We start from the raw sequence: 25,749 nt of genomic DNA, 5'->3' as shown, positions 1-25,749 counted from the left end.
AGGTGGATGCTTAGGAGAGAAGAGAAACCAAACAGGACCTGAGGTACCCTCCCCAGCTTCAGAACATTTGAGGCTCACAGAATTCTGGAGATGAGGAAGTAATTCTTTGCAGTGAGACACTGGAACAGGTTGCCGTGGGAGGCTGTGATGTCCCCTCCTTGGAGGTGTTCCAGGCCAGGTGGAATAAGGCCTTAAGCAACCTGAGCTAGTGGAAGGTGTTCCTGCCCATGGCAGGGGCTTGGAACTGGATGGTCTTGGAGGTCCCTTCCCGGCCAACCCATTCTGTGATTCTCTGAATTCCTAAGGCAGACAGCTGTAAATCAGTAGATTTCTTGCCTGTGTGACCCCACCAGACCTTCTCCTCTGGTGTTGTGTTCAGGAGGTGAAGAGGAGCTGTTCAGAATGTTGTGGCCAACTTGTTTTGAAGCCTTTGCCTGGGGTCAGGCCTTGTATTGAATTCTCCAGCTCAGCCATTAGTGGTGTTTTCCTGTGGACAAAATGACTTTATTCCATCTGCTTTGAGTCTTGTTCTGGAGAGGCCAGGAAAAAAGTGTTTATTTCCTCTCAGATAAAAACATGATCCTCTTGGAGAAGTCCTAGCTGGGACCTATACAAAACAAGTCTGCCCGGCATCCAGAGCAGCTTCCTTCTGCTCCACCTTTCCTAGAAGTTTGGTTTGTGCTTTGCTATAATTTATCATTTATAGCCTTAACCTCTCCTCTGGGCTTTGTGTAGCAATTAAAACTGAGCTTGGGAAAGCAGGAATGGACCCAACATGGTCCTTGTGTGCCTCTCCAAGCTTTCAGGGAGTTAGAGTCCCTCTTGGAGTGAGAAGCCCAAAAGTGACCCCAGGGTTCAAGGTGTGGCCTCAGCAGTGCCCAGCACAGGGGGACAATCCCTGCCCTGCTGCTGCTGGCCACACCACTGCTGCTCCAGGCCAGGCTGCTGGTGCCCTTCTTGCCCACCTGGGCACTGCTGCCTCATTTCAGCTGCTCTCACCAACTCCCCCAGGCCTTTTCCCCTGTTCCCAGCCTGGAGGCTTGCTGGGGTTGGTGTGACCCAGGGGCAGGACCCAGCCCTTGGCCTCGTTGCACCTCATCCCTTTGGCCTCACCCATGGGTCCAGCCTGGCTGTTGTCTCTCTGGTGTCCAACGTCTGTTCCTCCTGAGGAGGTCCAGTGCTGGAGGTCTTTGTAAACCAAACTGGTAGCATTAATTTGTTCCTTTTTCTCACCACCTCACTCCCTGTCCCCCTCCTAGCTGGACACAGTGCCTTTGCTGAAGGGTTGCAGATGCTGGAGTTGCCCAAGGCCCTGACCTGTCCCGGGATGGCCACCAGGTGATGCCGGTTGAGGATGACCCTGACTGAGAAGCTGCGCGAGAGGACGTCGCGAGCCTTCTACAGCCACGGCCTGCGCTGTGCCTCCTACCCCATCCCCATCATCCTCTTCACTGCCCTCTGCATCCTGGCCTGCTGGTGAGTCACACAGCCCCTTGGGCTGCTGCTCTCCATGGGGCTGCTGGCAACACCAGGAGTGTCTTCAGCTTTCCCTCTCTCCTGGCATCTCCCAGAAGCTTTTTCTTTTTTTGACCTAACAGAGAACATTAGAGGCTGGAAGGGGCCTCCAAAGGTCACCCAGTCCAAGCCCCCTGCCAGAGCAGGAGCATCTAGAGCAGGGCACACAGGAGCTCATCCAGGCAAGTTTTGAGTATCTCCAGAGAGTAAGATTCCACAGCACCCCTGGGCAGCCTGCTCCAGCACCCTCACAGTGAAAAAAATTACCTCCTGTTTCCATGGCACTTCCTCTGCCTCAGCTTCCACTCCTGCCCCTTGTGCTGTCCTTGGGCATCACCCAGCAGAGCCTGGCTCCAGCCTCTGGGCATTCACCCTGCACATCTTTATCAACATGAATGAGGTCACCTCTCAGGCTCCTTCTCTCCAAGCTAAAGAGCCCTCAGCTCCCTCGGGCTCTCCTTGTGAGGAAGATGTTCCACTCCATCATTGATAGACCTTTGTGATTTTTTTTTTTTTTTTTTTTTTTTTTTTTTTTTTTTTTTTTTTTTTTTTTTTTGGGGGGACAAAAGGAAAGGATGGCAACTTGAGGCCTTTTTCTCTTCTTCTGTCACTTGTTCCTTGGGAGAAGAAACCAGCCCCCACCTGGCTCCCAACTGTCTTTCAGGGAGTTGCAGAGAGCCAGAAGGTTTCCCCTCAGCCTCCAGGCTCAACACCCCCAGGACCCTCAGCTGCTCCTCACCAGCCCTGTTCTCCAGACCCTTCCCCAGCTTCATTGCCCTTCTCTAGACTTGCTCCAGCCCCTCAATTGTCCTTCTTGGAGTGAGTGACCCAAAACTGACCCCAGGCCTCACTGCTGCCAAGACTTTGTAGGTGACATTGATTTTCATCATCTCACTTACATGGATCTCCTCCTGTTCTTTGCAGGGACACTTACCTGAGCCTGGGCTTTGTTTGTCCCTAGTGAGGTGGCCCTTAAGCCTGTCTGAGACAGAAGTAGTTCCTGCTCAGGTGACACCCATAACTCTGCTCTTTGGGTTACATCTGAGGTCCTGTGGTCCTGAAGAAGGGTTTTGAGTTGAAGAATTTAAAATCCAGCAGCTGGCTCTGTGAAACAGGGTTAGGAGCATTCCAGAGGGTGAGCCTTTCCTGATGGTCATTACTTGACTGCAGCACCAGGTTCTGCTACTGAAGAACTGCAGGACTGGCTGGAAGCAGAGCCATGGATGTCCTAAAACAACATTTCAGTATCTTGCAGGCTTGTACTATCTGGTGTGATAACCAGAGGAGCTGAGTTGCTCTCAGCCTCTCCATCTTCCACATCCACAGAGAGCAGAGTCTCCTGTGGCACCACCTGATGAAACTAGAAGGAAGCTCTGTGCAATGAGGTTTCTCTTCTGCTTTGCAGGAAGAGGCATCTGGCAGCACAGAGCAAGGGGAATCTTCACTTTCTCTGTGCAGCTTTTGCAGGGTCAGGGCAAAGCAAACATCATTTGCTCAGAAGCAGATCTGACAGCATTGTTGAGGTTGGAACAGACCTCTAAGATCATCGAGCCCAACCTTGTTTATGTACTTAGCAAGGCTGACCAGGGCACTGCTGCTGCCAAACTCTTCTCTCCCCTCTGGCAAGGCTCCTTTAATCAAATTCCAGCTCTCTCACTTGGGATGGGATCTCAGGCTCTGCTATCTCTGGGACAGTTTAGGCTGGAAATGGGCTAAAAGCTTCTCCCCCAGTGTGCAAAATGGAGGTGGTAGCTATTTTAAGGCAAGATATCATCACCTCCCCTCTTACCTAAGACTTGGCAGCTCTCTGCTTCCCTTCATATTCACCAGCAGAGACTATTCCGGGGTGCTGGAGATCTCAGCTTTGATTCTGAGGAGGAGGAAGAATATGCCATTGCAGGGTTTGTAGTTCTGTGGTGTTGCCAACTGCCTCGGGCTGACCTGGCACTTCTCCATCTTGGCCCTCTAAGCTGTCTTGAAAATATGTAAAGTAGCTGGATGAACATTTTTGCTTGAACTTACCTCGTGCTTGGTAACTAAACTGCACTTCTCTTGCTTGAATTCTGCAATTCCAGCAATTGTGAATTTGCAGGAGGCTCTCAGGGTTCACTGTCAGGTAGAGCGTCTAAAACAGGCCCTTCTCAACCCCAAAACTTCTTTCTGAGCTTTCCTCTCACCTGCTTCAGATCCAGCTTTTCTTCCCTGCTTATTTTATCCTGCCCATGCTGGTGTTCACCTCCTGTTCAGATGGAGCCTTCTTTGTTCCTCATGTCCAGCCTAAACCTCCCCTGGCACAACCAGAGGCCATTTCCTCTGCACCAACCTCCACCCGAGTCCAGCCTCCTTTCAGGCAGCTGCAGAGAGCAAAGCCTATAGTAGCAAAGAAAGAAGATAGTTCATAGCTGTGTTGGTGTTTTGTTGCTGCTGTTAAAAGCCCTTTGAGGTCCACTGCAGATCTTGGCAACAGTTCCAGTCTTAAGGGGGGAAATGCGGTGATGAGGCTGGGGTTTGGGTCAGGGAGGCAGCCAGCTGAACACAGTCACAGAATCATGGAATGGTTTGGGTAGGAAGGGACCTGTCAAGGTCATCCAGTCCAACCCCCCTGCAGTCAGCAGGGACATCCTCTACTAGATCAGGTTGCCCAGAGCCCTATCCAGCCTCACCTTGAATATCTCAGCTACTTCCCTGGGCAACCTCTTCCAACGTTCCACCACCCTCATAGTGCAGAACTTGTTCCTAACATCCAATCTAAATCTGCTCTGCTCTCCTTGCCCCTTGTCCTGTCACTGCAGGCCTTTGAAACAGTTCCTCTGCAGCCTTCCTGTAGCCTCCTTCAGGTACTGGAAGGCTGCTCTGAGGTCTCCCTGGAGCCTTCTCTTCTCCAGGCTGAACACCCCCAGCTCCTTCAGCCTGTCCTCCTAGGAGAGGATAGTTGAGATATGGCTGTGCTTGGTGTTTTCAACACTGCTGACTCTGAGGAGAGTAATTTGGTGAGGTCCTCCAAGAAAACATCCCTCCTTCTTCTCCCAGGATCCTGGTTACCATTTCCCCGTGGAGACAGCCCAGTTATCTCTTGTGCTGGGGAATCACCAACCAGCTCCTCCTGTCCTGCAGAGGTTGGGTTTGGCTGGCAGGGCCTAGTTTTTCATGCCCATTCCTTTGTTTTGAGCTCTTCTGTCTAAAAGCCTTGTTAACCCCATAGCACAACCTGTCTTGCTTATCTCTTAACCCCAGTTATCCCCTGCTGAAGCTGCCACTGCCTGGAACAGGACCTGTGGAGTACAGCACCCCAGTGAAGGATTACACCCCACCCTCTCCAGACACAGGCCTGCAGCAAGGGGACCTCGGCGAGCGTCCCGACTGGGTAAGTCCTCTGCTGGGGGAAGAGGAGATGGAGGACAGGGTGGAGAGCTGGACAGAGAGGAGCCTCATGAAGTTCAACAAGGGCAAGTGTAGGGTCCTGCACTTGGGGCAGAACAACTCCACAGATCAGTACAGGCTGGGGGCTGATCTCTGGAGAGCAGCTCTGCAGAGAAGGACCTGGGAGAGCTGGTGGACAGCAGGATGGCCATGAGCCAGCAGGGTGCCCTCATGGCCAAGGACAATGGTCTCCTGGGGTCCATCAAGAAGAGTGTGGCCAGCAGGTTGAGGGAGGTTCTCCTCCCCCTCTACTACTGGTGAGGCCACATCTGGAGTCCTCAGTCCACTTCTGGACTCCCAAATTCAAGAAGGGCAGGGACTTGCTGGAGAGGGGACAGCAAAGGGCTGCAGAGATGCTGAGGGGACTGGAACCTCTCTGTGATGAGGAAAGGCTGAGAGAATTGAGGCTGTTTAGCCTGGAGGAGAGCAGCCTGAGGGGGATCTCCTCAATGCTGATCAATACTTCAAGGGTGGCTGTCAGCAGGATGCCACCAGGCTTTGTTCTGTGGTGCCCAGGGACAGGACAAGGGGGAACAGGCACAAGCTTGGGCATGAGAAGTTCCATCTGAACATGAGGAGGAATTTCTTTAATTGAAGGGTGCTGGAGCCCTGGGGCAGGCTGCCCAGAGAGGTGGTGGAGTCTCCATCTCCGGAGACATTCCCAACCCACCTGGACATGCTCCTGTGTGACCTTCTCTCGGTGACCCTGCCCTGGCAGGAGGTTGGACTCAGTGATCTCCAAGAGGTCTTTTCCAACCCCTACCATTCTGTGACTCCCTGCTCCTGCCTTTCCTTACACCCACAGATTCAGCAGGAGCTGGGAGCCTCTGCCTCCCAAGCAGAGTAGACTGATTCCAAAATGGTCAGTGGTGTTTTGTCTCTTAGACACAGACTCTTCTTGTTCTCCCTAGGTAGCACTCTCATGTCTCACCTCACCTCCAGCTTGGGAAAGGGAAACAAAGCCTGGCAAGGCCCTTGATGAAAGATTGCCAAGCCCTGCCCTGGTTGTGCTGAGCAGCTTTCCTCTCACTATGTTTTCATTCTCCCTCTGGTTTTCCCCACAGTATGTTGGTGCTCCTGTGGCCTACATCCAGCAGATCCTGGTGAAAGCTACTGTGTCCCCATGGCAGAAGAACTTCCTTGCTGTGGATGTATTTCGCTCCCCCCTCTCCCGTGTCTTCCAGCTGGTGGAAGAGATTAGGAACCATGCCCTGAGAGACAGGTAACAGCTCTCCAGCAGGAGCTGTGCTCACTGACCCCCTCTTGCTCACACTCATCTTCTGAATCACTGCCTCCTAAATCTGGTTCTCAGCTTCCAACTGGGGACATTCCCAACCTGAAAGGAAAATGGGAGGTCGGTGCTACTGAGTGACCTCACATCTGTGCTGCATGTGGAGTGGTTTAGCCTCTGTGCTGAGAACTTGCCTGTCCTCTGGGGAGTGGCTGTCACAGAGTCATTTTGGTTGGAAAAGACCTTCCAGATCATCCAGGTCAACCACTCTAACTCTACCAAGGCTGGTGCTAAACCATGGCCCTCAGCACCACATCTCTGACACTTTTAAACCCTTCCAGGGATGTGGACTCAACACCTGCTTGGGCAGTCTGTTCCACTTTGAGGGTGTTTTCCTCTGGTCCTGACACTTGTTCTTGGGAGAAGAGACCAACCCCCAACTGGCTGCAGTCTCCTTTTGGGGTATTGCAGGGAGCCAGAAGGTCTCCCCTCAGCCTCCTTTTCTCCAGCCTGAACACCCCCATCTCCCTCAGCTGCTCCTCCCCAGCCCTGTTCTCCAGACCCTTCCCCAGCTCCATTGCCCTTCTCTGGACCTGCTCCAGCTCCTCAATGTCCTTCTTGGAGTGAGGGACCCAAAACTGACCCCAGGATTCAAGTGCCCAGCCCAGGAGGACAATCCCAGGCTTGGTCCTGCTGTGAGATGTGAAGCTTTTTCTAGCAGCTCACACAGCCTTGGCACTGCCGTTCAGTCTGTGCTTCCAGCTCACCTCCCCCTTTACCACGTGTGTAACTAGTTAGTAATCTGTGCAGGGGCACCAAGTACCAGCTAGACCCAGCTTGTTCCAAGGACATGTCTTGTCTCCTCGTTAGCTTCCCTTGGAGTTGCCCTTGATGAACATGGAAGCAAAATGAAACTTAGAAAAGCACCAAAAGAAAGAGACTTGGGCACTTGGGCCTCAGCCTTGGGCTGAGGGCTCTCTTCTGGTGACTGGCTCTGACTCTGAGATAAGTTCTGTAGGTTCAGAATGCAAGGTCAGGTTGGATGGGGCTTTGAGCAACCTGATCCAGTTGAAGGTGTCCCTGAGTTGGAACTAGATGATCTTTAAGGTCCTTTCTAACCCAAACCATTCCATGATTCTCTCAAAGGGAAGGATGCTGCTGTTCCTCGCTGGCAGTTGCTTTGGGCAGTATCCAAGCTCAGTGCAGCTGATGTTCTTAGTATGGAAACAGTGATTCTTTCGGACTCAAGAGTGGTCAGGCATTGGAAGAGGCTGCCCAGGGAAGTGGTGGAGTCACCATCCCTGGAGGTGTTCAAGAAACCTTGGGACATGGCACTTGGGGCTGTGGTTTGATGGCCATGGTGGACTGGATTGTCTCTTCCAACCAAAACAATTCCGTGATTCTGTGGTTTTTTTAGAGAACTCTGCACACCTTAAATAATCCACCTCAGGAGGGCCAATAAAGATTTCTGTAGGACATCTCCTTGCATGTGGGAAGAATTTTTTGGAGGAGTTTAAGGGCTTTGAAGGAGAATTCTGGGGAGACAGTTTCTGTGTAGACTGGAGGTATCTCAAATGTGGAACTGTGGCACCTAGGATGAATGAAGAGTGAAAACTGAGTTGCCAGAGAGTGTGCAGAGAAATGAGAATGGAGTTCTGGAGCTTTCACCCTCCTGCAGTGAGGTCCTGACCTGTGGCCTGAGGCTCTTGATCCTCAGTTATGAAGAGCCCTAGCGTGGTGGTGCAGGTCCTGGGTGGAAGACAGGGGAGAGCTGCCACATCCCAGCAGTGTCTGTGACCTTTGCCTTTCAGTTCTGGTGTGAAAAGCTTGGAGGAGGTTTGCCTCCAGGTAACAGATCTCCTGCCTGGCCTGAAGAAGCTGCGGGACCTGCTGCCAGAGCACGGCTGTCTGCTGCTGTCTCCAGGCAACTTCTGGCAGAACGACCGGGAGCGCTTCACCGCCGACCCAGACATCATCAGAACCATCCACCAGCACGAGCCAAAGACTCTGCAGACATCAGCCACTCTCAAAGGTGACACACTGAGGGCTTTTGGACCACGTCTGGGATTGTTCCATGGTCCCACCAGGGCAGAGGAAATGTGGTACCCTTTGGTTTTGAAGGAGCTTTGTAGGTGTCAAGAAGCTTCCAACATGACAAGTGAGAAAAGAGGTTTTGTAGCCCTAAAGGGAGTTGCTTTTAAAGGTTATTTTTTGAGCATCCAGAGGTTCTCCTCCTCCTACTCTGCTCTGCCCTAGGGAGGCCACAGCTGGAGAACTGGGTCCAGTTCTGGGCTCCCCAGTTCAAGAGAGACAGGGAACTACTGGAGGGAGTGCAGTGGAGGCTGGGAAGCTGCTGAGGGGCCTGGAGCAGCTCTGTGAGGAGCAAAGGCTGAGAGCCCTGAGGCTGAGAGCCTGCAGAAGAGCAGCCCCAGAGGGGAGCTGAGCAATGCTCAGCAACAGCTAAAGGGCAAGAGGCTGGGGCCAGACTCTTGTCAGTGGTGCCCAGGGACAGGGCAATGGGCACAGTGGCTCAGCTGGCCATTGTGACCTTGGGCAAGCTGCTGTGGATGGATGGTCTGGATGATCTCCAGAGGTCCCTTCCAACCCCACCATGCTGGGATTGTGGGATTCTGTGAGAACTAATTAGGATTAGAGAGCAGACCTTGCCTGCTACAGGCCACCCAGTCAGGAAGAAGATGAGGACAACATCCCCACAGACAGCAGTGGTTAAGGGGAATTTCTCATGGTTTAATTTGTGCCCATTGCCCCTTGTGCTGTCACTGAGAAGAGAGGGCTCCAGGGAGACCTTAGAGCAGCCTTCCAGTACCTGAAGAGTGCCTGCAAGAAAGCTCAGGAGAGACTTTTTACAAGGGTTTGTAGTGATAGAATGAGGGGGAATGGATTGGAGCTGGAAGAGGGGGAGACTGAGACTGGAGATGGGGAGGAAATTCTTGACAGTGAGGGTGGGGAGACACTGGACAGGTTGCCCAGGGAGGCTGTGAATGCTCTCTCCCAGGAGGTGTTCAAGGCCAGGCAACCTGGGCTAGTGGGAGGTGTCCCTGCCCATAGCAGGGGGCTTGGAACTGGATGATCTTGAAGGTGCCTTCCAACACGAACCATCTATGATCCTTCTTCCCCACCATCAGGTATTCATCCACACAAGGTCTCCCCAGAGCACTGTGAAGGTGCTTCCTGTAAGACCATAGTTCTCCTTCAGCTTTCTTCACAGAGAACACCTCCTGTGTCCCATCTTCCCTGTCTCTTTGGTTGTTATCCTGATGTTTTGCTCACGCTGTGTGGTTGCAGATCTGTTGTTTGGGCTCCCTGGGAAGTACAGTGGGGTGAACCTCTACAACAGGAGGAGAGTGGTGTCCTACACTGTCACACTGGGGCTCCAGCACTACGATGCCAGGTAAGAAGCTTTAGCTCTGCTGCTTTACAGTGCTTTAGGATCTTCTGAAGGTGTTGTAGGACAACAGGGTGCTGTCTGGGGAGAACACTTGCTGTGTTTTGGGGAAATAAAATACTCCCAACTTGTCAGTTGCTCTTCACAAAGGTACATAACACCCAAAGCTGTCCATGGGGGCTCCTCAGGTGATGGCTTCATCTGCACAGAGCTGCCAGTGCTGCAGCCAAGGCCTGGTAGGTCCTGTGCTGACCCAGTTCCTGGGGCACAGAGCAGTTTCCTTTCCAGTAAGCACTGATTCAGCTGGTACCAGCTGTGAAAGCCCTACAGCAGTGCTGGCAAAGCCACTTGGATTGAGTGGTTCTAGAGAGTGAACACCACTCAGGATTCCCCACGGGATGTCTAGGACAGAGTGGGCAGCACAGGCACTGGGACTTGCTCTGCTGCTGCTCCTGCAAGAGCCCTTCAGCCTCAAGGACTGTCCTGTAGCATCTGCCTGGCAAAAAGGAGGCTGAGGGGAGACCTTCTGGCTCTCTGCAACTCCCTGAAAGGAGGCTGGAGCCAGGTGGGGGTTGGGCTCCCAAGGAACAAGTGACAGGATGAGAGGAAGTGGCCTCAAGTTGCCCCAGGGGAGGTTCAGGTTGGACATGAGGAACAATTTCTTCCCCTGAGGGTTGTCCAGGCCTGGCCCAAGCTGCCCAGGGCAGTGGTGACGTTCCCATCCCTGGAGGGGTTTCAAAGCTGTGGAGCTGTGGTGCTGAGGGCTATGGGTTAGTGGTGCCCTGGCAGTGCTGGTTGGACTTGATGAGCTTCAAGGCCTCTTCCAACCCAAAGCATTCTGTGATTCCATGGTGTTTAACTCCTGCTAGAAGTCCATGGCTGTGAGGTTGCCCCAGCACAGCTGTGGCAAGTGTAGTGTGGGCCACAAGAGGCCCAGACTTAGCAGTCAGGCCTGGAGGGAACCTCCTAAGGGTGTGAGTCTATGAATCTTCCTTCTTGATCCTATGCCCTCTGAGTTCCTCCTCAGAAGCGTGTGCTGCTTGCTGGGCAGAGTGTAGCTGACATCCTCCTGCTTGCTTCCCACCCCAGCTTCCTCAGCAGCCTGCGCTCTCGCCTCAAGCTGCTGCACCCCAGCCCCAACTGCACGCTGCGGGAGGAGAGCATCGTCCACGTCCACTTCAAGGAGGAGATTGGCATTGCTGAGCTCATACCCCTGGTCACCACCTACATCATCCTCTTCGCTTACATCTACTTCTCCACACGTAGGTTTGTGGGGTGGAGAGCCTTGAGGGGAAGAGTGAGCTGTGATAAGCCTCCTTTGCACATATCTGTGAGGGATCAGTGTGGTGGTGGCCATTCCCCAGCTCCAGAGAAGAGAGGCTCCTGTCTGGCAGCACTGACACCTCCTGTGTCAGCAGGAAGGGTGGTGGTGATGGAATTTGACCCTCACCTGTCATCTGGAGAGCCCTGTTTCTCTGATTCCTGCTGATTTATCCCTCATAGCCAGTGTAGCGTTCCTCCTTGTGATCTCCTCTGAGGTGTTTTCTGCCAGGGGCAGCTTTGAATCCCATAATAATCACATTTTGCCCACTTCAGAGGGACTAATTCGTTGTCAGATCAAATACATGTTCTGAGCTGGTGGGTTTAGCCCTGACCAGCCCCACCTCTGAGCTGGTGGGTTTAGCCCTGACCAGCCCCACTTCTGACCTGGTGGGTTAGACCTTAGGCGCCATATTTAAGTTCCTCTTTTCATGCCCTAGCAGTGCTGCTCTGGCACTAGTCTGAGCTCCAAGCCACACGTTGTCCTCTGTCCCACTCTTGTTACGTACTGGGAGGGTCTGGGAGCTGCCTTTCAAACACTGAGACTGAACTTTAGAGTTGCAATGTATGGAACTGGATGGAAGCAGCCAGGATGAGGATGCCTTCTTCCTGCTTTTTCTTGCTGTGCTGTGTTCCCCTGCTGGCTGACCAAGGCTTTGTGTCCTGTTCCCCAGGGAAGATCGACATGGTGAAGTCCAAGTGGGGCCTGGCGCTGGCGGCGGTCGTGACGGTGCTCAGCTCCCTGCTCATGTCCGTCGGGCTCTGCACACTCTTTGGCCTGACACCCACCCTTAATGGAGGGTATGCTTCCCACCTCTGCCTCCAGAGAGGGCCAGGTGCTGGGGAAATCGTTCCAAACCAGCTCTTAAATGCTTTGTCTTTAAGATCACAGAACCACAGAAACATTCAGATTAAAAAAGACCCTTGGGATCACGAAGGTCTTAGATGCTTCATCTTTAAGAGGGGAGATTTAAACTGGAGATCAGGAAGAAATTCTTTACAGTGAGGGTGGTGAGACACTGGAACAGGTTGCCCAGGAAGATGCCCCCTCCCTAGAGGTCTTCAAGAACAGGGTGGGTGAGGCCTTGGGCAACCTGGGCTAGTGGACGGTGTCCCTGTCCATGGCAGTGGGGTTGGAACTAGATGAGAACTGTAAAATTCTTCCAAGCCAAACCATCCAGAAGATGATGCAGCTTTGCAAACCTGTCCTGTTGAAACCCAGAGCCTTTCCTCACCGTGCAGTGATGTTGTGTGAGGAGGGATTTGGCTGCCTGCACTGGGTGCTTTCCTCACCTCGACTCTGTGTGTTTGCTCCTCAGCTTCTTCCCTTGTTTTTGTGGGCACAGATCTCATTCTCCACTCTGGTTCTCCTTCCTCCAGAGAGATCTTCCCATACCTGGTGGTAGTGATTGGCCTGGAGAATGTGTTGGTTCTCACGAAGTCTGTTGTCTCTACACCTGTGGACCTGGAGGTGAAGCTTCGCATTGCCCAAGGTACTGTACCTCCTCTGGAAAACCTTCAAGAGAGAGATTAGGATAGCCCCAGGGCTGGGAAGTGGGGAATGATCTTAGTTCTGTGAAGGAAAGAACTCTCTGTGCAGTGGATGTGAGTTGTATTGTATTAGTCTTCCAAGATGTAATACAACCTGCAGTTGTGGGCACTGCTTCTTAATGTCATTGACTCAAGTCTTGGCTAAACAAGTTCCAAAAAGGGTTAATAAGAGAGGCCTCTGTCCCTGGTGTGGATGTTCAGCACCATCTATGTCCTGGTGTGGATATTTAGCACCTTGTCCTCTCATGTCATGAGTATGAGAACTTCATCTGACCTACAGCCACAGGTCAGATGAAGTTCTGCTGAGTCTGTGATAAATTCTTAATACACTCTGGTCCTGCATAAGGATTTGAGTGTGCTCAAACCATGGATAAATGGAGTTTGAGGACTTAAAAGATGTTTCTAAATATCAGGGAAGAGAGATTCTGGAGTGGTGTCTAGAAAAACCTACCTGCTTCTAAAAACAACAGTGGTTTGTGTCCTGGATCAAATCCTCAATGGTCTTCCAGGCTTCCCAAGCTCTGTCTTTCCCTGTGCAGCACCCTCCTGACAGTGTTGTGAGCTGAGAGAGTCCTCCTGAGCTCCCTTTGCAGTTAGTGACAATCCCACTAATAAAGACACTGGGAGGTTGTCCAGTCCTTGGACTTAGGTGTTCAAAAGAGATCAGATGGATTGCAGCCTGAAAGTGCCTTTTTGGGTCTGTTGTATCCAGATGCCCAGTTCTAAAGCAGGGAAATCCAGTTCCTCTTTGCTATGCTTGTCCTCTGCTGAACAGCCTCCTTTCACCTGGCTCTGCCTGTTCTCCCTCCAGGCTTGAGCAATGAGAGCTGGTCCATCATGAAGAACATGGCAACAGAGCTTGGGATCATCTTGATTGGGTACTTCACCCTTGTCCCAGCCATCCAGGTGAGTGTGGTTGAGCAGTCTGCAGGCAGGAGTGCAGTAGGGAACATTCTGGCTGAGTGCACTGAGTCAGTTAAGGAAGGGACCTCTGGAGATCTCTAGCAATGAGAAACATGAGGAGCATCAGAGTCCCAGCATGGTGGGAATTGGAAGGGACCTCTGGAGCTCAGCCAGTCCAACCCCTGCTAAAGCAGGGCACCCACAGCAGCTTGCCCAGGAGCACAATGGCCAGGGGGGGTTGGAATCTCTCCACACAAGGAGACTCCACAACCTCTCTGGGCAGCCTGGGACAGGCCTCCAGCACCCTCACACCAAAGAAGTTTCTCCTCCTGTTGAGCTGGAACCTCCTGGGTTCCAGTTTGTGGCCTGTAATGTTCTGCCACCTGTGCTTTCCTTGCGTCTGTCCTCGGAGGAAGAGCCTCACAGGGATGCTGTCTGTTAAAGCCTGATGGCAGCTGTGCTGGAGGCTGGCCCCTGCCTCTTATCATTGTCCCTGAGAGCGAAGGACACTGCACAGATAAGGTGCAGTACATGCCTGGCAGAGTCCAAGGAACCTGGCAGGAGGAGAGCTAGGTTGGGAGATCCAACAGGGACCTTCTCTTCTGCTGCCAGGGGAGCTCAGGGGCTGGCAGCTCCAGGGAGCAGCAAGAGGGAGGCGTTTGTGCTGCAGTCCAGAGGGCCAACTGCATCCTGGGCTGCAGCAAGAGCTGCATGGCCAGCAGGTCAGGAGAGGTGATTCTGTCCCTCTGCTCTGCTCTGATGAGACCTCACCTGCAGTGCTGCATCCAGCCCTGGTGCTCCCAACACAAGAAGGACATGGAGCTGTTGAAAAGGGTCCATGGAAGGCCCTGAAGATGATCAGAGGGCTGGAACACCTCTCCTACAAGGACAGGCTGAGAGAGTTGGGGCTGCTGAGCCTGGAGGAAGGCTCCAGCAGACCTTATAGAGGCCTTCCAGTACCTGAAGTGGGCTGAAGCAGAGCTGGGGAGGGACTTCCTACAAGGGCTGGGAGTGATAGGATAAGAGGCAGTGGACTGGAGCTGGAAGAGGGCAGATTGAGACTCAAGATTAGGAAGAAATTCTTCAGAGTGAGGGTGGGGGGGCACTGGAACAGGTTGCCCAGGGTCCAACCTTTAGCGTTTGCCAAGGTTCCCTTCTTCTGAAGTCAAAGCCTTTCCCAGCTAACCCCTGTGTCCTGCCTGCAGGAGTTCTGCCTCTTTGCTGTGGTTGGGCTGGTGTCTGACTTCTTCCTCCAGATGTTTTTCTTCACCACCGTGCTGTCCATTGACATTCGCCGTATGGAGGTAGGGAAGGACCAAGGACACCAAGGCTTTGCCTGGGCTTTTCCTCCTCTGCTGCTGTGGAAAGAAAGACCAAGCTGTTAAACTGCTGTGCTTGGTTACAGCCCCAGGGGGTGGGGATGGGAGAGCTGATTGAACAGGACACCCCCAGGCATCTAAACCATGGAGATCTGGGGTGCATGTGCTGCAAGCAGCCTGATCATGGCTGGATGAAGAAGAGAGTCTGTGCTGGAGAGCAGCTGGGGGTGGCCTGAGGGTGAAGGTGGGGTGTGTGCCTGGGGTTCTTGTCCTGTGTCTGGGGGAAGCTCCTCACAGGGCTCTGACAGCTTCCTTCCCTCGACAGCTGGCGGATCTGAACCGGCGGCTGCCGGCAGAGGCCTGCCTGCCGCCACTGAAGCCCAGCGGCCGCCCCCAGCGCTACGAGCGGCAGCCGGCCCTGCGGCCTGCCACCCCCCACACCATCACCCTCCAGCCCTCCTCCTTCAGGAACCTGCGCCTGCCCAAGAGGCTCAGGGTCATCTACTTCTTCGCCAGGACCCGGCTGGCCCAGAGGCTCATCATGGTATGGTCACCTGGTGTTGCTACCTGCTCCAGCATCCCAGCCTGGGGGTGTTGGGAGGGCCTCTGGAGCTCACCCAGTCCAAGCCCTGCTAAAGCAGGGCACCCACAGCAGCTTGCCCGGGAGCACAATGCCCAGGGGGGGTTTGGAATCTCTGTGGAGGGGGAGACTTCAGAACCTCTCTGGGCAGCCTGGGACAGGCCTCCAGCACCCTCACACCAAAGAACTTTCTCCTCCTGCTCAGATGGAACCTCCTGGGTTCCAGTTTGTGCCCTCTGCCCCTTGTCCTGTCCCTGGGCACCACTGACAAGAGTCTGGCCCCAGCCTCTTGCCCCCCATGTTCCCTTTAGCTCTTGCTGAGCATTGCTCAGCTCCCCTCTGGGGCTGCTCTCCTTCAGGCTTTCAGCCCCAGGGCTCTCAGCCTTTGCTCCTCACAGAGCTGCTCCAGGACCCTCAGCAGCTTCCCAGCCTCCTCTGGACTCTCTTCAATAATTCTTTGTCTCTCTTGAACTGGGGAGCCCAGAACTGGACCCAGTATTCCAGCTGTGGCCTCAGCATAGGGTGAGAAGAACCTCCCTCAACCTGCTGCCCACACTCTTCTTCATATGCCCCAGAGGACCGTCAGCCTTCCTGGCCACAAGGGCCCATTGCTGGCTCATGGGCAACTTCTTGTCCACCAGCACTTCCAGTTCCTTTATAGAGCTGCTTCCCCCAAGCCCTGCACTGGTGCTGGTGTTCCTCTGCTCTCCAAACCTCAGCCCAGTCAGTCCCTGCCAGCAGCTGGACTTCATTTAACATCAGTCAGCCTGAGCTGTGGCTGCTGCTGCAGGTCTGGCAGACTACATGAGATGCAGTCTGGTGCTGAGGGACGTGGCCTTGTGATGACTTGCCAGTGCTGGGATAATGGTTGGACTCCATGAGCTTTAAGCTCTCTTCAACCAAAACTATCCTGTGATTCCATGAACCAGAACCCTTCAGCCCTGCTGAAGGTGGCAGACAGATCCCAGCTGGGATTCTTGTCTCTGCCGTGGGATATGTCAGCTTCTTACCATCAGCTCAGGGAATTCAGGTCTTGTGCCTGCTGTGCAACCTCTCCCAGTGCTCTTAGAGGTCAAATGTCTGCCTGCAGAAAGAACATAAGGGAGTGTGGGGTGGGTGGGAGGGTGCTGATAACACCTGCCAAGCTTGGAAGGGCAGGTGCTAACCAGACTGGTCTCTGGCAGGCCGGGACGGTGATCTGGATTGGCATCCTGGTGTACACGGATCCTGCTGGTCTCCGCACCTACCTCACCTCCCAGGTCACCGAGCAGAGCCCCCTGGGGGACGCAGGTCTGCCCCCAATGCCTGTTCCTGGAGGGGTCCTGCCTGCTGGAGACCCCAAGATTGACCTCTCAGTCTTCCCATCGGACTCCATGCAGCTGTCAGAAAACCAGACGCAGCAGCAGGAGCAGAAGTCGGGGCTGGAGTCCCTGAGCAGGCTGGAGCCAAACCAGCACACCTGGGCTCAGGAGGGCAAAGGGAATGGGCAGGCAGAGCTTGGAGCTGAAGCAGAGGTTACCTGGGGGGCAGAGGATGAGGAGATCTGGAGGAAGCTTTCCTTCAGACACTGGCCATCCCTCTTCAGCTACTACAACATCACTCTGGCCAAAAGGCAAGTGTGCTGGTGTCACTGCTACAGGCACTGAGAGTCCTGCAGCTGACCCCAGGCTGTCCTTCATCCTCCTGAGTTGCATAATTTGTGTTCCATGTGGCTTACTCCAAATGTGTCTTTAGGAGGGGACCTGCATGGTGTGGAGGTACCAACCTCCCCAGGGCTGCTTGTGCAAGTGTAAAGGTTGTGTTTCTCTCTCTGCTTTTGGGGGTGTTTCTTGCTCGTTGTCTTCCTTTGCCCTGGAGGTGACGTTCAGAGCTTCATAAAGCAGTATGTGGTCACCTGTAAGTGATGGGGATGGAGACACCTGAGCCAAAGACACTTCCTGGTGAGATCTTCTGGCCAGAAGATTCCAGCATGCAGGAAACTCGACCTGATCATTATATCCTCACTTTGATCCCCATGATCCATTTGATCTCATCAGCAGTTCATTCTGCTGCTGGCTCTGAACCTCTCCCAAAAATTTCAGGGCTAAATTCTGGGAAATACCTTGTGAGGGAAATATTTCCCAGGAGGTCTTTAGGTCAGAACAAGTAAAGCTGCTGGCCTGAGAGTACAGCCTGAGGGCCTCCCTTGGCTGCAGTGTTCTAGATGATCAGCTGGGTCACCTCTCAGGACTTTAATGTCTCTTTGTGGTTGTTGCCCCTAAGCTCTTGTCACCTCTCCCTCCCTGCAGGTACATCAGCATTCTCCCAGCGATCCCAGTCACCCTCTACCTGAACCCACAGGAGGCCTTGGAGCTGCGGCATCCCCAGGAGGCCAACCGCTACCACCCCTTCCTGTCTGCCAGCGCTGGGAAGCTGGATGCTGAGCCTCAGCCTGACCCAGCCAAGGCCAAGCTGCAAGGCCACCAGGATGTCACTCTCTACAAGTAAAGGAGTCCTTCTGACCATGCCTTAACTCCTGGGGACAGGGCTTGTTCTGGGGGCTCTTCTGGTGGGAGATCGGAAGGTCTTTGTGAAGCTTCAGAGCAAAGTCCCACAGTGCTCGGGATGCTTTGGCTCAGCACCAGTATTGAATTGGTCTCTGCTGGCAGAGGCTGAGGTTGGACACAAGTTGTGTGATCCTGGTCCCCATCCACTGCTTTCTTGCTCTCTTAGTTGTGATGAGCTTACAGAAAAATCTGGAAATCTCCTTAAAATGGACATTTTCCATTGGAGAAAAAACAAACAAAAAAACCACTCGATTTTTCTGCACATCACTTACGGTTTGGAAATTGTTCTCAGCAGAGAACTTTAAACCACCACCATGTGTTCAGTGTTCACAGTAGCTTTCAAACTCCACCCATGAGCCACCTTCTCGCTGGAGAACAGGGCTGGTGAGGAGCAGCTGAGGGAGCTGGGGGTGTTGAGCCTGGAGAAAAGGTGGCCCTGTTCTCCAGACACTTCGCCAGAAATGAGATCTTTTATCTTCCCTTCTTTATGCGTCTTTGTCCCACCAGGGTGGCTGCTCTGGGCCTGGCCTCAGGCATCATCCTGGTGCTGCTGCTCTTCTGCCTGTACCGAGTGCTGTGCCCCAGGAACTATGGGCAGAATGGGCTGGCCCCCAGCCGCCGGAGGAGGGGCGACCTGCCCTGTGACGACTACGGCTACTCCCCGCCCGAGACTGAGATCGTCCCCTTGGTGCTCAGGGGACACCTCATGGTAAGTGTGGCACTGGAACAGGCTGCCCAGGCAGGTGGTGCGATCTCCATCCCTGCAGGTGTTCAAGAAGCCTGTGGCCATGGCACTCGGGTTTGATGGCCGTGGTGGTGTTGGGTCGAGGGTTGGACTGGATGATCTTTTCCCACCCAAACAGTTCTATGATCTCTGTAGTTCCTTGGCCACATGGAAGGTGATTGTCAGAGCCTGGAGGCCTCAGCCATGCTTGTTCTTCCTCCGCAGGACATCGAGTGTCTGGCCAGTGATGGGATGCTGCTTGTCAGCTGCTGCCTGGTGGGCCAGATCCGTGTCTGGGATGCCCAGACTGGTGACTGCCTCACTGTTATCCCCAAGCCAAGGTAAGTGGTGTCTGCACCAGGGCACTGAGCTCCAGGCTGGTCGCTCAGAAGCAGCTGGAGCAAACCCCTCCATGTAGAGTCAGCCCTCTGTGGGGCAGATGCAGGAGGACTGAGCTTTGTTCCTGTGCTTTAGGTTGCGAAGGGACAGCAGTGGCATCTTTGACTACCAGGAGAGCTGGGACCACAGCCCAGATGGGAAGAATGGATTGGATGACACCTTTGAGAGCAGCCACCAGCTCAAGAGGCTGCTCAGCCCTCCCCAGCCTCCTCTTTTCTGTGACCAGCCAGACCTCACCTCTCTCATTGACACCAACTTCTCGGAGCAGGTGAAGGTGGCTGAGTCGGAGCCGCGGCTGCGGGCTGTGGGTGCTCGCCAGAAGGAGAGCGGCTATGACTTCAGCAGCCTGGTTGGCAAAGCCTATGAGGAGCATGGCACCTCCAGCTGCAGGAGCTTCTCTGGGCTGCCCTCCCTGCACAGCCAGGCTGGCTTCTGTGTGGGGAGCAGCAGTCCCCGGGGCTGCGGGGCTGAGGAGGGGGCCTGCAGCGGCCGCAGACGGAGCCTGGGTGACGAGTCCCTGGCAGGCTGTGAGAAAGCCTCACCACTTCCTAACTGGGGAGGAGACCTGGAGAGCTCTGTCTGGAGCCTGGACCTGCAGGGAAACCTGATCGTGGCTGGCCGGAGTAACGGGAAGCTGGAGGTGAGGATGAGATCCTTGGGCAGCCCAGGCGAGGCGGGGAGCTGCCAGGCTGAAGCGGTTTAGAGATTGCTCTGTCCTTAAGTATAGAATCAGGGAATGGTTTGGGTTGAAGGGACCTTTAAAGCTCATCCCATCCAACCCCTTGCAGTCAGCAGGGACATTCCCAACCAGAGCAGATTGCTCAGAGCCCCAAACAACCTGACCTGCAATGGTGCCAGGGATGGGGCAGCTCCTACCTCTCTGGGCAGCCTGGGACAGGCTCTCACCACCCTCATGGTACAAAAATTCCTCCCTTCTGCTCAGTCTGAATCTCCCTCTCTCAGTTCAAACCATCAGCCCTTGTCCTGTCACAACAGGCCCTGCTCAAAAGCCTGACCCCAGCTTTCTGGTCTCCTCTTGAAGCACTGAAAGCCACCAGTAAAACCATGAAATAAGGGAAAATTAATGTGAATGCTGCAGCTTTTGAAGTAAATAGGAATCAGAAATTTGAGTCTCCAATGAGAAGCTTTCAGAATTAGTTTAATTTTTAGTTTCCAACCTGGAAGTGTTCAGGGTCAGGTTGTTTGGAGCTCTCAGCATCCTGCTCTAGTTGCAGCTGTCCCTGCTGACTGCAGGGGGGTTGGAACTAGAAGGTCTTCAAAGTCCTTTCCAGCCCAAACTTTTCTGTGGTTCTATGACTACTTGAGGACTCGCTGCTTCACTTGGAGGTGGTTAGAAGGATGTTGATGACTGGAATCACTGGTGCCTAGTGGGAGCTTCCTTCAGGCAGACAGCTGAGGGGTCAGGGAATGTGTGGCACAGCTCAGCTGTTCTCTGGATCACCACCTGCTGGGTCTGGGAGGAACTTCTGGTCAGGATGACAGCACTGAGCCCTTTTCCTTCCAGGTCTGGGATGCAATCGAGGGGACCCTGCGCAGCAGTAATGAAGAAGGTCAATCTGGCATCACAGCCCTTGTCTTCCTGAACAACAGGTACCTGTGGCTCTGCTCCTGCAGGGCAGGAGAATGAGGAGTGCAGGGCAGGACCCCAGCCCAGACCTTCCTGAGGTGCTGTGTTCTAAGGCTGAGGGACCTGGGGCTGTTTAGCCTGGAGAAGAGAAGGCTGAGAGGGGATCTGATCAATGTCTGTAAATATCTGAGGGGTGGGTGCCAAGAAGAAGGAGCCAGGCTGTTTTCAGTGGTGTCCTCTGATGGGACAGGGGGCAGTGGACACAAACTGGAACCCAGGAAGTTCCACCTCAACATGAGGAGAAACTTGGCTGTGAGAGTTCTGGAGCAGGCTTCCCAGAGAGGTTGTGGAGTCTCCTTTTCTGGAGACTTTCAAGACCCATCTGGACATGTTCCTGTGTGACCTGCTCTGGCAGGGGGGTTGGACTGGATGATCTCCAGAGGTCCCTTCCAACCCCCCCATGCCGATTCCCTCAGGATCGTGGCTGCGCGGCTGAACGGCTCCTTGGATTTCTTCTCCCTGGACACACAAACGGCCCTGAACCACCTGCAGTTCCGAGGTGAGCTGTGCTGCTCCCAGCTCCCCCAGCCTCTGCCTCTTCCTCTCTCCCCTTCTCACTGACTCCTCCTCACACCCTCTTCATGAACGTCCCTAAGAGTGCCCCACTCCAGATCACACAGGGTGCAGGGTACCCAACCTCAGCAGAGCTGAGGACTGCTCTGGGAGTTCCCTGTGCAAGGAGAGCATCCCAAGTGCTGGTTGTCTTCAGCACACAGCTCTGGAGGCTGGGACATGGGTCCCAGAGTCAGCTCTGCCCCAAACCTCTTTCCTCTCCTCACTTCTTTTCTCCCTCAGCAAGCTCTGTTCCCACCACATACACCATACAGGCACGATACAGCTCAGGGCCTCAGCACAGCCACAGAACCAGTCCATGCTGGGAGCTGGCTTCCAGTGCTCCTCTGGTGCTGCAGTGGCCAGCAGGAAAGAAAAACTCTGCCATTACTCCAGGAGAGTGGTTACATTCCTGGAGGGATGTCCTGGGGCCTGTAGGATGTAGAGATGGGGAGCTGGAGCAGGCTCTGCAGGAGGGGGGATGCCTTTTTCCCTGTAGAATACAGGCTCTTGTGCCCAGCCTCTGAGGAGGGGAACGATCTCGTGGGCTTCAGGGGCCACCAGTCTGCAGCAGGGAGGTTTGCTGGGATGGAGGATGAGGGTGTGAGGCCAGGCTGAGAGAGTTGGGCTTGGTCAGCCTGGAGAAGAGACTCCAGGGAGACCTTCTGGTGGCCTTCCAGTGCTTCAAGGGGACCATCAAAAAGCTGGGGCCAGACTTTTGAGCAGGGCCTGTTGTGACAGGACAAGGGCTGATGGTTTGAACTGGAAGAGAGAAATTCAGACTGGAGAGATAGAAGAGATTTTTGTACTATGAGGGTGGTGAGAGCCTGTCCCACGTTGCCCAGAGGGGTGGGAGCTGCCCCATCCCTGGCACCATTGCTTGGGGTGAGCAACCTGCTCTGGTTGGGAATGTCCCTGTTGACTGCAAGGGGTTGGATTGGATGAGCTTCAAAGGCCCCTTCCCACCCAAACCATTCCATGGTTCTGTGAGCCTGTCCAAGACCTTCACTCCACTGTTCATTGTGGAAGCTGCAGCTGCTCAGGGCTGTGGAGGTGCTGGTGCTGGGTTGCAGCACCAGGTTCCAGTCCCTGCACGCTGATCACGCAGACATCCCCATCCCAGCACCTCTGGGGGTGTGGGGCTGTGGCTGCAGCAGCCAGGCCTCAGCTGGGTGTCTCTCCACAGGAGCCCCGAGCCGCAGCAGCATCCCCTCCTCCCCTGTGTTCAGCAGCAGTGAGCTGATCAGCTGCCAGCTCACCCACACCGTGTCCTGTGCCCACCAGAAGCCGATCACCGCGCTGAAGGCCGCGGCTGGCCGCCTGGTCACCGGCAGCCAGGACCACACCCTGAGGGTAAGGCAGCCTGCGCCAGCTGCTGCTGCTGCTGCCGCTGCTGCCCATGGGCTTGGGGGTGTGGAAGCTTCTCCAGCCCTTGGATTCTGCTGAACCCGGGGCTGTCTCCTAAGTGGGAAGAGGGCAAAGCACAGAGGGAGTGAGTGCTGGGAGTGGGGTGGTTGGAGACCATTGCTGGAGCTCCTCATGTTGTATTCTGCCCTGGTGAGACTGCTCCCAAGGGTTAGAAGGATGGAGGTCAATGTGAGGTGTCTTACTAAACAGCTGGAGATCCTCTTGCCTCAGGGCTGGGTGACTTCATGACCAGCAGGGTCTGGGTTATCCCCTGTTCTAGTCACAGGATCATTTTGGTTGGAAGACGCCTTTAGCATTGTGGAGTCAACCACTAACCCACCACTGCCAGGGCACCACTAAACCATGGCCCCCAGCACCACATCTCCACAGCTTTGAAACCCCTTTAGGGATGGGGACTGAACCACTGCCCTGGGCCTTGGCAACCTTCAAGGAGAAGAAATTGTTCCTGGTGTTCAACCTAAACCTTCCCTGGGGGCAACCTGTGGCCATTACCTCCCCTCCTGTCCCTTGTGAAGCTCAGGAGGTGTTGCTCAGCAGCACAGCTGCCCCATGGACACTCACTTCTGCCCCCCTGCCCCGCAGGTGTTCCGACTGGAGGACTCCTGCTGCCTGTTCACGCTGCAGGGCCACTCGGGAGCCATCACAGCTGTCTACATGGACCAGGTGAGAGCAGCAGGGGCTGAGCTGGGGGCAGCAGTTAGCTGCAGGGCTGCTGAGCCACTGGGGCAGCTAGAGGGACCCTCTTGTGCTCTGCATCTGGAGGAGTTGATCTGCTGTCTTGTGAGGACTCAGAGGGCCCTCTGTAACCATGTGCTTACCCTGTCTGACCCCCTGAGCCCTGCAGGCTGGCCCCAGCCAGCTGGCTGGGAGCCCTTTCCCTGCAGCTGCTTTGTCTCCCTGCCCACACTGTGGAGCAGGAAAGCCCTGACCCTGCTGTACTCAAGCTGCTGGGTTGGGCCTTCTGACCACAGCTCTGGGAGCAAGGGGCTGGAACTGACCCTGGGAATGTTCCTTGCCCCAGGAATGTCTGACCTCCTGGAGCCCAACTGTCTCCTGTACAAAGCATAGGAAGGCACCAAGCTGGCAGTGGAGGCTTCCACCCCACTTTCCTCTGATCTCAGGGATTGGCACAGGCTGCCCAGGGAGGTGGTGGAGTCCCAATCCCTGAAGGTGTTCCAGAAACCTGTGGCCATGTCTCCTGGGGCCATGGTGGTGCTGGGTTGAAGGTTGCAGTCGATGGGCTGGGAGGGCTTTTGCAACCCAAACAGTTCTGTGATTCTATGACCTGGGAGCTCTGGAAGTGCTTCTGTGTGGAACTGCCCTCTGTGCCCAGTGGCTTCCCACGTGCAGGGCATTGCTGTACTGGGAGGGGACCTGGCCCTGCTGGCTCCTGACCTTGGCTCTCCTCACAGACGATGGTGCTGGCGAGCGGCGGCCAGGACGGAGCCATCTGCCTGTGGGATGTGCTGACAGGCAGCAAGGTCAGCCACATGTATGCCCACCGAGGGGACGTCACCTCCCTCACCTGCACCACCTCCTGTGTCATCAGCAGCGGCCTGGACGATGTCATCAGCATCTGGGACCGCAGCTCAGGGATCAAGCTCTATTCCATCCAGCAGGTTGGTGGCCAGGGAGTAGCCCAGGAGAGGTGAATGGTCTGCATCTAACCTTCATCAGTGAGCTGGAGTGACCCTCAGCAAGGGTACCAAGCTGAGCGGTGCAGGTGACAGGCCTGAGGGGTGGGATCCATCCAGAGGGAGCTGGACTTAGCTGGTGAATTGGGACCATGTGAACCTCCTGAGGTTCAAGGCTGAGGTTAAGGTCCTGCACCTGGATCAGGGCAACCCCAAGCACAAATCCAGGCTGGGGATGAAGGGCTGGAGAGCAGCCCTGAGGAGAAGGACTTAGGGGTGCTGGGGAGTGAGAAGCTGGAGATGAGCCAGCACCGAGCGCTGCCTGCCCAGCCCCAGCTTGGCCTGGGCTTATCTCCAGCAGGGGAGGGGATTCTACCCCTGTGCTGTGCTATGCTGAGACCCTCCTTGCAGTGCTGGGGCAGCTCTGGAGACAGGGACCTGTTGGAGCAGGGCCAGAGGAGGCCACAGCAATGGTGGCAGGGCTGGAAGCCCTCTGCTGTAAGCCAGGCTGAGAGAGTTGGGCTTGATCAGCCTTGGAGAAGAGAAGGTGCCTGGAGACTTTCTGGTGGCCTTCAGTGCTTCAAAGGGACCATCAGAAAGCTGGGGGCAGACTTTTGATCAGGGCCTGCTGTGACAGGACAGGGGCTGATGGTTTGAAGTGAGAGAAAGAGATTCAGACTGGAGAGAAGGAAGAAATGTTTGATACTGAGGGTGGTGAGAGCCTGTCCCAGGCTGCCCAGAGAGCTGGGAGCTGCCCCATCCCTGGCACCATCCCAGCTCAGGTTGTTTGGGGCTCTGAGCAACCTGCTCTGGTTGCAGCTGTCCCTGCTGGCTGGAGGGGCTTGGAGTGGATGAGCTTTAAAGAACTCTTCCAACCCAAACCAGTCTGTCTGTAACTCTGTTTCCCTGTGCCTGACTGGCTGTGTCCTATCCATGGCCTGGGCAGCTGGGCACCGCATGGGCAGGCTCCTGCCTGTCCCCCTTGCAGGCCTGACTCTGACTGTTTGCTGGTTCCACACAGGAGATGGGCTGCGGCGCCAGCCTGGGCGTCATCTCTGACAACCTGCTGGTGACAGGGGGGCAGGGCTGTGTCTCCTTCTGGGACATCGGCTATGGGGACCTGCTGCAGACTGTCTACCTGGGCAAGAGCAACGAGGCGCAGCCGGCGCGGCAGATCCTGGTGCTGGAGAACGCTGCCATCGTCTGCAACTTCGGCAGCGAGCTCAGTCTGGTCTACGTGCCCTCCGTGCTGGAGAAGCTGGACTGAGGAGCGGGAGGAAGAGGGACAGGCCTCGGAGCCTGGGTGGAGGAAGGCAGGTGGGGCGGGAGGTCTGAGCCCCTCCTGCTGTGGAGGGCAGGGAGACAGCAGCTCCATCGCCCTCTCCATGCCCCTCCTGGGACCATTCTGGCCCCATGCTCTGCAGGGCTAAGCCCTCCTCCTCTGCCCCTTCTCCGTGCAGTCACAGCAGTGTGATGGTCCCAGGCTGGAGCAAAGGGACAGGGGGAGCTGGGGTCTGTATGGCAGTGGCTGCTTGGAGCTGTCTGCGGAGCTGGGATCCTGGCAGCAGGGTGT

The 25,749-nt window shown here is 55.0% G+C and overlaps 1 protein-coding gene across 1 annotated transcript; it reads left to right on the top strand.

The window, feature by feature from the left end:
* The first annotated feature begins 1,354 nt into the window (after positions 1-1,354).
* SCAP (SREBF chaperone) lies at positions 1,355-25,708 on the top strand. The gene is made up of 24 exons (XM_054390274.1): positions 1,355-1,476; positions 4,750-4,879; positions 6,000-6,157; positions 7,978-8,198; positions 9,473-9,578; positions 10,662-10,834; positions 11,567-11,693; positions 12,273-12,385; positions 13,255-13,349; positions 14,552-14,650; positions 14,991-15,209; positions 16,430-16,679; positions 16,725-16,857; positions 17,534-17,728; positions 18,299-18,500; positions 18,741-18,856; positions 18,990-19,360; positions 19,439-19,554; positions 20,440-20,525; positions 20,979-21,061; positions 22,301-22,467; positions 23,125-23,205; positions 23,955-24,161; positions 25,198-25,708. The coding sequence occupies exons 1-24, from the start codon at positions 1,355-1,357 to the stop codon at positions 25,441-25,443; spliced, it is 3,816 nt and encodes a 1,271-aa protein (XP_054246249.1). The 3' UTR covers positions 25,444-25,708.
* The last annotated feature ends 41 nt before the right edge of the window (positions 25,709-25,749 follow it).

The sequence above is a fragment of the Indicator indicator genome, chromosome 20 (assembly GCF_027791375.1).
Source record: "Indicator indicator isolate 239-I01 chromosome 20, UM_Iind_1.1, whole genome shotgun sequence".
Classification (NCBI taxonomy): Eukaryota; Metazoa; Chordata; class Aves; order Piciformes; family Indicatoridae; genus Indicator; species Indicator indicator.
This window is presented reverse-complemented; position numbering and strand designations above follow the sequence as displayed.

What these genes read in the sequence shown, in the direction of transcription:
- SCAP (XM_054390274.1), top strand. Translation starts at nt 1,355, where the DNA reads ATGACCCTGACTGAGAAGCTGCGCGAGAGGACGTCGCGAGCCTTCTAC. An exon ending in GTCGGGGCTGGAGTCCCTGA is followed by an intron (nt 16,680 to 16,724) that starts GCAGGCTGGAGC and finishes AGGAGGGCAAAG; the next exon opens with GGAATGGGCAGGCAGAGCTT. An exon ending in TGGCTTCTGTGTGGGGAGCA is followed by an intron (nt 19,361 to 19,438) that starts GCAGTCCCCGGG and finishes AGTCCCTGGCAG; the next exon opens with GCTGTGAGAAAGCCTCACCA.